Genomic DNA, 11218 nt, shown 5'->3' with positions numbered 1-11218 from the left:
CTAGCAAGAGTAGTGGTTGAGAGTCCCTGTTTGTTAAAAACAGGCGGACGGCTCATACCTTTTAGGCTCCATACTAAGTTTGAGTGACTATTAAGTTAACATAGGAGTTACTTAGTCTTCGTCACACTCTAGATTGAGTTGTAGAGGTACCAGGCGGCGGAGGCCGGCTGATCCTCTTGATTTGCCAATGTTTGTTGGCTAGTAACTCAATAGGTTACCTAGTAGGAATAGGGGTTCGAGTGCCCTTGTTTGTTAAAAACAGGCGGACGACTCAAACCTTTTAGGTTCCATACCAAATTTGAGGGAGTGACTATGAGTTAACGTTGGAGTTACTCAGTCGCCGTCACTTTTGTTTGAGAAGTAGAGGTACCAGGCGGCGTAGGCCGGCTAGACCCCTTGATTCGCCAATGTTTGTTGGCTATTAACTCAATAGGTACCCCCTGCATTTATCCCAAGTAATACAGGCGGTCATCTGACTCAGATGTCAACTGCTACCACTGGTTTGGTTAGTGATAGAGTTATCCTTGTCTCAAAAACGGCTACGTGGTTGTCCTTGGGGACAGTCGTATAGGTGCCGTGTAATTAGTTTATAGAACAATGTTCCACCCAAAAGGGAGCTGCTCTCTGCGACGAATTTCATCCGGAGGGATGCCGTCGGACGCCTGCTATGATGTTGGGACAGGTCGTATTAGTTTTGTAGATTTGATCAGTTGGCTTGTCGCCTGGTCTGATCATTCGGCCGGTGGCCTTGGTAAGTTCTTGGTGAACGTAGGTGCTAAGTAAAAGAAGGGTAGCCGCCTGTTAGGCACAGGGTCGGCCAGGCCCTAATCTTTTTAGCTAAGTATTGTGAGTAAAATACTCAATGGAGAGTAGCCGACTGTAAAGGTACAGACGGCATGCCCCTCTGAAGATAGAGTGAAAAACTCAATGGAGAGTAGCCGACTGTAAAGGTACAGACGGCATGCCCCTCTGAAAGAGTGAAAAACTCAATGGAGAGTAGCCGACTGTAAAGGTACAGACGGCATGCCCCTCGTAATACAAAATTGAATAGTAAGTGCAAACTTTTATTAAGTAGCTCTTTACTTTACATCATTCAGAAGAAATATTTTTTAAGATTATCTACATTCCAAGTTCGAGGCAACGGTTGTCCGTCTGGTGTTTCCAGACGGTAGGTACCGTCCCTGACTTCCTCATAGATTCGGTAGGGTCCTTCCCAGTTGGGAGTTAGTTTGCCAGACTCATTAGCCCTACCAACTGCTTCCATTTTTCTAAGTACAAAGTCCCCTACTTTGAGTGGACGCCTGTGTACTTTTTTGTTGTATGATCTAGTCATTCTCAGGCGATAGATCTCATGGCGCAAAACAACATTGCCCCTCTTTTCAGGAAGTGAGTCTAATGCCAGGCGCATGGCTTCCCAGTTTGCCTCTTCGTCATATAGCATTACTCGAAGAGTCGGCTCGTAGTGTTCTATTGGAAGAACAGCTTCCGCACCATAAGTTAGGAGGAATGGAGTTTCTCCAGTCGCCCCTTTTTCAGTCGTCCTAATGGCCCAGAGAACATGTGGTAGTTCATCCGCCCATAGGCCGCCTGCTCATTCAATCTTTTTCTTGAGACCGTCTGAGATGATTTTATTAAAGGCTTCTACCTGGCCGTTTGCTTGTGGACGGCCGACAGATGCAAAGTAGTTTGCAATTCCTTGGTCTCCCAACCAGCTTTTGAGAACAGGCATCTCAAATTGGGGACCATTATCAAAAACCATAGACATGGGAACCCCGAACCGAGTGATGACATTTTTCCAAATGAATGAAATTACATCTTTCGTCTTGATTCCCTTTACAGCCTCCGCCTCTACCCATTTAGTGAAGTAGTCAACGGCAACAAGTATGTACCTTCTGCCGCCTGTAGCAGGCGTATATGGACCCAGGATGTCCATGCCCCACTTAGCAAACGGTAGTGGGCTGTGAATGGTAGTGAGGTCAGTAGCCGGACGGTGAATTAGTTTGCCAAACCTTTGGCACTTGTCACATTTTTTCACCATCTCCATTGCATCTGCTTCCAAAGTAGGCCAAAAGTAGCCCTGCCGCCTTGCCCTTTGAGCAAGCATCCTACCACCTATATGCGAAGCACAGTAACCAGAGTGAAGATCATCTAGTATCTCTCGTCCCTTTTCAGGAGTAACACACTTTAAGAAGGGTTGAAGGTACCCCCTCTTGTGAAGTTCTCCCTTAATCATTTCAAAACAGGTGGCTCGTTTTTTCAGTGCTGCCGCCTGTTGAGGATCATCCGGCAGTGTACCGTTTGTCAGATATGCCCTTATTGAATCCATCCAGGTTGAGCTTCTGTCTAGGATTCCAATATGGTTTTCCTCGATGCTTCTCTTCTCCATTACTTCCCAAAAAACAGTTCGAGGAGTATCAGAGGAGGCGGATGATGCTAATTTTGACAGCGCATCCGCCTGGTTGTTTTCTGACCTCGGCACTTGGATCAGATGGAAATCCTCAAGGGAGCCGACTGCTTGTCGGATCGCCTCTAAATACTTGATCATGGCCGGATGGGTTGCTTCATATTCGCCATTGTACTGACTCACTATCAATTGTGAATCGGAACAGGCGTCTATTTTTCTTGCCCCTGCCGCCTTGCACATGCGGATCCCGGCTAGTAAAGCTTCATATTCTGCCTCATTGTTTGAAGCCTGAAAACTGAAGCGTAGAGCATACTCGAACCTGTCGCCCTCTGGAGACTGACATACGACGCCTGCTCCACAACCATTTGAAGTAGAGCTTTCGTCCACATATACCTTCCATACTTGGTCTGGAACTTGAGAGTCAGGAGGACGAGTCATCTCTACAATAAAGTCAGCAAAGGCTTGCCCCTTCACTGCTTTTCTAGGCTCGAAAGTAACTTCGAGGCTCTGTATTTCTATGGCCCATTTGATCATTCGACCTAACGACTCCATGATGGTCAGCGACCGCTTGATAGGTTGGTCTGTATACACGACGACTGTATGTGCCAAAAAGTAGGGCTTCAATTTTTTAACAGCCATGAAGAGTGCAAGACCAAATTTCTCCACTAGGGGATACCTCAACTCGGCATTTTTCAGTACGTGACTGACAAAGTAGACCGGGAGCTGACAGCCGTCCCTTTCAGCAAGGAGAACAGCGCTTAACGCATGATCAGAGACGGCCAGGTACATGTAGAGAACCTCTTTGGGCAAAGGGCTGACCAGCCTTGGCAAGGAATGCAAGTGAACTTTTAATTTCTGGAAGGCGGCCTCAGCATCCGTCCCCCATTCAAACCTTGCCTTTTTCTTAATTGCCTGGAAAAAGTATAGGCATTTGTTGCCTGATCGGCTTAGAAATCTTCCCAAGGCCGCCAGACAACCCGTTAACTTCTGAACCTCTCGGATGGTACGAGGCGACTGCATGTCAATGACCGCCTGCACCTTCTCAGGGTTCGCTTCTATTCCTCTCTGATTGATAAGGAATCCGAGAAATTTCCCAGACTCAACTCCAAATACACATTTCTTGGGATTGAGCATGACATGGTGCCGCCTGAGTGTGGCGAAAGTTTCTCGGAGGTCCGTCAGATGATCTTTCTGAAGTTTAGTCTTGACAATCATATCATCAATATATGCCTCGACGTTTCTCCCAATCTGATCAAAGAACACTGTGTTTATCATTCGTTGGAAGGTAGCCGGGGCATTCTTAAGACCAAACGGCATGACCGTGTAACAGTATAACCCCTGATCAGTGACGAAGGCCGTCTTCTCCTGATCTTTCTTCCATAAGGGAATTTGATGGAAACCAGAATAGGCGTCCATGAAGCTCATCAAGGCATGGCCGGCTGTTGAGTCGACCAGGTTATCAATTTTAGGCAGAGGGTAACTGTCTTTGGGGCACGCCTTGTTTAAGTCTGTGTAGTCTACACACATTCGCCAGGTGCCATTCGGCTTTTTAACAAGCACCACATTTGCAACCCAGTCTGGGAAGTAACATTGCCGAATGAACCCTGCATCAAGTAATTTTTTAACTTCGGCGGCTGCCGCCTGACTTCTTTCTTCGCCATGGTTCCGCTTCTTTTGCCGAACCGGCTTCTTTTTCGGATCCACGGCCAGTTTATGTACCGCCAGATCAGGACTAATGCCTGGCATTTCATGGACTTCAAATGCAAAGATGTCCTTGTATTCTTTCAATAGGTTGTGAAAGTCGTCACCAAGGTTTCTCAGAGCAGTCGTCCCAACTTTAACTGTTCGGTCAGGACGTGAGTCGTCTAAGATCAGGTCCGCATGCTCACCAGCCGGCTGAGGGCGGAACTCATCCGGCCGCTCCTCTGCCAATGATTGCTATTTTCTTGCTTTTCTTGCGGACTCTGTCTGGGACGCCTTTCTCTTTTTGGCGCCTGCTTCTTGAACAGGCGCACTCTCCTTGACATTGTCAAGGTCTGTTTTTTCACCACTTGACCCAGTGGCCATAACAGTGGGCTTGACATCCGAGAGATAGCACTCTCGGGCCATCCTCTGATGTCCCCTTAGGGAGCCGACTGTTCCATTATCCCTCTCAAACTTGAGCAACATAAGAGACGGGATTATAACAGCCTTGGAATTATTCAGGGTTGGTCGACCCAGAATCATGTTGTAGGCCGAGAGTTCCTCTACTACTAGGAACCGGACTACCATGTGTCGTCCTTCCCCTTTTTCGCCCAGGCGAATGGGTAAATCTACTCGTTCCAGTGGGTGGACGACTCCTCCTCCAAACCCTATTAAAGGGTGGGAGGCCGGATGTATGCAGTCAGTCTGATACTTCAGTTTCGACAGACATTTGCTGCTGATGAGATCTGAGGAGCTCCCGGTATCTATGAGGATTCGGCCAACTCTCTGGTTGGCCACTTTACATTCAATAATGAGAGGGTCGTCATGCGGCCCCCTTATTCCTCCTAGATCCTCTTCAGTGATGACAATCTCAGGAAATGTATATTTGGACGGCCGTTCTTGGTGAACGAAATTTACATCTAACCGCCTTATATTATCTTTGTTGCCCCTAATAGTGGGGCCGCCTCCTGAGAAGCCGCCTGCAATGGTGTAGACGACTGCATCATCTGTATCGGAGCTGTCGGCCTGTTGATTCTTTTTGGCCGACTGCTTTTTTGAGGAAGTGTTCCCCGTAGATTTCTTGACATAAGTGTCAAGATCACCTTGCTCAGCCAGGCGGTCTAGGTACCGTATGAGACTGATGCAATCATTGGTGTGATGACCAACGTCATCATGATAAGCACAGATTTTATCTTGGTTCCGGTTGTTTGCAGAACCCTTCATGGGGACCGGCTTCTCAATTGAGATCCGTCCCTTTATTTCTTTTAGGATAAAATGGTTATCCTTGTTAAACACATACTTTGGGGAGTATGGTTTGAATTCTTTTTTCTTTTTCTGGGCCGGCTGTTTAGAGGAATCAGCCGCCCAGACCTCTTTTCTTTTCTCATCTTTGTTAGACGACTGTTTCTGTCGTCCTTCTCTTTTGTCGAACCTTTTCCCGTCCGACTGTTTTATCGTACACAGATCAGTCGCCTGTATATAGGCTTCTGCTTCAATCAAGGCCTCTTGAAGAGTCGCCACCCTTTTTCGAACCAAATCAAATTTGAAGGTAGACCCATCTTTGAGACCTCTAAAAAAGTCGGTATAAGCTACCTCATCCGGTAACCCTTGAATCTGTATTCTCATCAGGTTGAACCGCCTGATGTAAGAGCGAAGCCCCTCCTTCTCGCCCTGCTGAATTGTTCCCAAATCAAGGGTCGTTTTCTTCGCAGGGATGTTCATGGCGAAGTTGGAGGCAAATAAATAAGCAAGCGTCCTGAAGCTGTTTACACAACCAGTCGGCAGGTTGCCGAACCATCGCTGTGCGATTCCCTTGAGAGTCGCTGGGAAACACTTGCACCAAGTGGGATCATCCAACCCTTGAAGGTACATCAGGTTGGTGAATGCCATCAGATGGTCTTCTGGGTTAGTAGTGCCGTCATAGGCGCCTACTAGTACATTTTTTACTTTGGCCGGCTGAGCGGCTTCAGTAATTTCCTTGGAGAAGGCCGACGGCTGTTCACCAAGTCTAAGCAACCGTAGCTGTCAGTCCATAGGTTGGACGTTTTTTGCTGCAGGTCCACCAAATGGAGGTGGCTGCATAAAATACTGTTGTTGCGGCACAAATGGTAAGTTTGGTACCGCCTGGGCACTATGAAAGCCGGACTGACGGGAGGTGCCGCCTGACTGACTCTCATGGTACGACTGAGTATGCCTCCTCGAGGCATTTCGCAAACTGTCTTGAAAATTTGAAGTAGAAGCCGACTCTGACAATCGGTCACTCTTCTTCTGCTCTAGCAGTAGCCGAGCATCTGTGAACGTTTGCTTTGACTCGTCCGCCTGAATATGACGAACCGGTTTCCTATTTCCTGTAGGATAACGGAATTTTGTGAAATCAAGGGCAGGTGGCTCCCGCTTCCTAGATTTAGGATGAGGAGTCGCCTCTCGCCCTTGAACTGGCTTCCTCTTCTGTGAAGTGGAAGGTTTCTTGGCCGACTGCTCCTTGACTGAAGCAGGCGGCTTCTTGTTGATCAACTCTTGAATCTCTCCCTTGAAGTCCCTCATGAAGGTCATGAGTTCGTTCCTTGTGATGGGAGCAGACCCATCAGTCGGCTGTTGCCGAGCAGGCGGTGCGCCTGCTGGCTTGCTTCCTGTTTGAAGATGCTCCCGTTCCCTCCTTTCGGTATGACGGGTACGTCGGGCCCTTAGGGTCCCGTCTGGAGCTGTATGAGTTTCAACTTCAAATTCACTTTCGGTGTCATGGTCCGACTGAACTTGAGGGTCGTTTAGGGGACGCCTCTCTTCAGGAGTCGGTACAGACTTGGATGCCATCTCTGAAGTACTCTCCCCACAGACGGCGCCAAATGTTTCGGGGTTTTCTGATGTCCTGCGGGAGAGTTACAATTCCGAGACTGGAACCGGACGCTTGTACCTGCAAAATAACGGAGACTCCTGAGAGCTCCGCCTCCAACGGTCAAGTTAGTACCTGATTAAGGAGTAATTAATACGGAAATTAAAGTAATAAGATCTCTCTAGGTGAGAGTGTTCAATGTTGGTAATCTGCTTTGTTAGCGAGATTAGCCGGTTATTAGTGTCTTCCGTAACGTTTCTGTTCTGTTCCGTTCTTCAGGTGAGACTAATTTCTTGATCCCCTTTAATGAGGATTAATTAAGTATTTATAGTCTTGAGAAGCGTGCCACTCTCTAGGTTTAGGGTAAACCTAGGGCTGACCGGGCCTCTAGACAGGATTGGGCCTTGTTGGCCGGTTTTCCCATTTGGCATGGGTGGACACGTGGCGTGTCTCAATTGGTCCGTAGAGGACGTATCTGTGATTGACACGTGGCAGGCTCCTATTGGCCTACGTGAAGGACACGTGGCGGAACCTGGTTGGTCCACTTGTCAAACGGTGATTGGTGGATAAAAATCCCCTAATCAAGAATGGTCCAAAATTGATGCAAGGGGTTGGTCAGCTTTCTAGGATGGTCATTTCACTTATGGGGTGAGAGAGGGTGCTACACAAACAAGGTATGTTGTCAGCCTTCTTGACATAGCTTGTAGTTGTAATGCATGTCAGTTAAGTGGTTTGCCATGTAATCATGTTGTAGCAGCAATCTGGAAGGCAGTGGAGCATCCTGAACCCTATGTGTCTAATTGGTTCAGTAAAGACACATACCTAAAGGCTTATGAATTTCCCTTGGAGCCTTTAAATGGACCTCAACAATGGCCACATTCACCATATGCTCCAATATAAGCACCCCAAGTGAAAAAAATACAACACATGCCTGCTACAAAAAGGAGGCCATCAGTTGGTGAGGTTGAAGGGATAAAGAAATCTAGAAAAGGACAGCCACACAAGTGCAACAACTGTGGGCAACAGGGGCATACCAAAGTAAAATGTCCAATTCCATTCAATGATCCTCCCCCCCCCCCAAATCAGCTAATCCTACTACTCAAACAGGACAAGGTTCTGATCAAGGCACAAAGAAGAGGAAACATCAACTGAACCAGCAGGAACAGGCCACTCCTAGCACCCAACAAAGTCAAGTTAATGTTCCAATGCATAATAGGGGTGTAGGAGTATACACTTACCTAGATGGCTACACAAGACATGCTATGGTAAGCATTTGGATTTCAATATAACTCATTTCATTCACTCATATATAATAAACTTTGAAATTAACTCAGTTTTTCATTAATTTGTGCAGCCAATGAATACATCTCAAGATAGTCAGTCACATTCCAACATTGGATCAAGTAATACAACTGTATGGTGGTACTAAGGAGGTTAGAAGTGAATGCAAATCTTGCTTTACTTGAACAAATACATAAAACCAATAATGATTACAGAATTATAATTAAAATCCTATATAAACTAATCATATTCTTCCTCTGTTCATCTACATTCTGCAGCATCTCATTCTTTTGTATCATTTTGATCATTTCATATTTCACCTCCCACTCATAATCTTTATCAAGCCACTCCCAAAATTCACAACCATTATGCTGCTTGTAATTTTGACATGTGATGAATATTATAAATGTATTCCTTGTTGTCCTTGATAACCTTGTAACAGCTCCTTTATTGCATTTGCAAACACAACTCACTGTTGCCATTTTTTTTCGCATGATCAGCTTCAGCTTTTGGTGCTAATAATGGAGGCTTCAAGTTTGCCTATCACTGTATTTATACTCCTTGTATTCTCCAACGGCCAGTTTTTTTTTTTTTTTTTTTTTTTTTTCTTATGTTCAATTTCTGTTCGTTGAAAAAAATTGTAGTGAATTGCTTTGACAAAAATTATTAAGGGTCTATGTTTTTTGGTTTTGAAATATTTAATGAAGGGATTATGTTTTTATCAATGAATGTTGTTTTTTACACGTTATTTAATGCAAAGGGACTAAGTTTTTGCTCAGGTGAGTTAAAGATGAGTTAAGTTGCCGGATTCTTAACTCTAGGTCCCAAAAGGTGAAAAAAAAACTTAGGTCCCAAAAGGTGAAAAAATGAAAAACTTAGACCCTACAATTGTACTTAAATCAAGTTTAAGCAAAATATTAGAAAGATCATATGATTTAAACATAATAACAAAAGGCTAATATAATAAAATATCACAATGTATAAACAAATAACATTATAGTTTATCAAAATAATATAAGATTCAATCTAAATTAAGTCATGGTTTTAACATAATAACGCATATCATGTTAGTATAGTACCCAAAGAATATCATGCTCAAGGTACTCCAAGAGCATTTAAGACTAACTCATTTTAAATTGATACTCCGTGCCAAAGATTGAAAAATCGTGCATAGCACGAAATCCAACTTCCATCGAAATTGATAAAAGTTGGAATTATTGTTTCTAATTTTCAAAGATAAAATAATAATGCGTCAATTAGACCCGAATACATGAAACTCAAACATAACCACCGTTAACTCGAATAACCTGACCATTAACCCATTCACCAGCATCACTAGCCAAAAACCCAACAATAGGAGCAACATCTTCCACCTTCCCCAACCTTCCTAAAGGACAATCATCAACCACTTTCTTAACCATCTCCTCCGATTTCCCATCAAAGAACATCTCCGTCGCAATCGGCCCGGGTGCAACCGCATTAACCGTAATCCCACTCCCCTTCAACTCCTTTGCCAATATCTTCGTCATGATTTCCACTGCCGCCTTCGACGCCGTATAAGCCCCTTTATTCACCTTCAAAGACGCCACTGTTGACGACGACATTGTCACGATTCTCCCGCCACCGCCGCGGGTGATTCTCTTAGATGCCTCCTTGATGCAGAGGAAGGTGCCGCGGGTGTTGACGGAGAAGATGCGGTCAAAATCGGCAGCTTCGATGTCGAAGAGTGAGGAGTATTTGGGGTCGAGGACGTCGGCGGAGGTGACGACGATGTGGGGTTGAGTGTTGAAGGTTTGTTCGGCAATGTTGAAGAGAGATTTTACTTGAAATTTGTCGGAAACGTCAGCTTGGATAGCGATTGCGCGTGGGGTGGTGGTGGTGGTGGTGGTGGAGTTGATTTGAGAGACGAGTTGATCGGCGTGGGTTTTGGAGGATGGAGAGGTGTAATTGATTACGAGTTTTGCGCCTAATGATGCTAAGTGGAGTGCGATTGCTCGACCTATTCCTCGGGATGCGCCGGTTACAATGGCGACTCTGTCTTGGAGGGTGTTGGTGTTGGTGGGGGTGGTTGTTGCAGGTGAGGATGCCATTGTTTTGGGATTAATGTTGTTGTTGTTAATGCGTTAATTGGGAATTTAAAGATGAGTTTTAGACTTTTAGTTATCTATGTCAATTAATAGAGAATAAGTGAATTAAGTGATTGATATTTTATTGACATATACTGGATTAGCAACTAATTAAGAAAGGTAACGAAAGATTACAAAGGATAGGATTAATGAGGAAATTAAAAGAGAATAATATGGAGATTTTACACAGCAGTAATCATGGATAAAATCAAGGAGTTTATTATTAGGAGATCATGACAAGTGTTAGAGGCCAATATTTTTGAAATTTGGGAGTATTGTTTCACATCGTATTTTGTTTATTACTCCGTAATTATTTAGTTAACAACACGTTTTTATTTATGTTTGTCAACCTATAAAGGAAAATAAGCTATAATTTATAAAGTTGATATATCGTGGACAGTATAAAATAATAGTGGGGATCAATAATAGTTGATTTGAAATTAATAGTTGTACAATAGTGGGGATCAATGCAAAAAAAAAAAAAAAAAAAAAAAAAAAAAAAAAAAAAAAATTCATCATGTTGATTTGAAATTTTATGAACTAATAATAATTGAGTTGGTTTTCTATTCAATATTTTTGCAATTATTTTTACCAACTTATAAGTTTTTTCTTCAAAAAATCTATAAACTATTACTAAAACTGGTCATGATTACATTGATGATCATTTTGGACATATGTTGCTATCATTAAAATTTTCCTACCAATACAAATATGATGTCAGCTTTAATTTTTTTTAAAAAATTATTCTACTTAGCTTATACGTAGTATTACTCTCTCCATTCATAATGTTAGTCCCATATTCTATTTTGAGCATTTTAAAAAGATATACCCATTGGAATTAATTGGTTGTGGATTATTGACATGACTCTAAGTAAGGAAATATCTAAATTGAAT

At 43.9% G+C, this 11218-nt stretch overlaps 1 protein-coding gene across 1 annotated transcript; it reads right to left on the bottom strand.

Moving 5' to 3' along the window:
* Window positions 1–8813: 8813 nt before the first annotated feature.
* Window positions 8814–10821, bottom strand: LOC110707436 (NADPH-dependent aldehyde reductase-like protein, chloroplastic). Its single transcript, XM_021885454.1, has one exon. It carries the CDS (start codon window positions 10286–10288, stop codon window positions 9476–9478), a length of 813 nt encoding a protein of 270 aa, XP_021741146.1. The 5' UTR covers window positions 10289–10821; the 3' UTR covers window positions 8814–9475.
* Window positions 10822–11218: the final 397 nt, after the last annotated feature.

Source organism: Chenopodium quinoa, unplaced genomic scaffold (genome assembly GCF_001683475.1).
Source record: "Chenopodium quinoa cultivar QQ74 unplaced genomic scaffold, ASM168347v1, whole genome shotgun sequence".
Classification (NCBI taxonomy): Eukaryota; Viridiplantae; Streptophyta; class Magnoliopsida; order Caryophyllales; family Amaranthaceae; genus Chenopodium; species Chenopodium quinoa.
This window is presented reverse-complemented; position numbering and strand designations above follow the sequence as displayed.

What these genes read in the sequence shown, in the direction of transcription:
- LOC110707436 (XM_021885454.1), bottom strand. Translation starts at nt 10,288, where the DNA reads ATGGCATCCTCACCTGCAACAACCACCCCCACCAACACCAACACCCTC.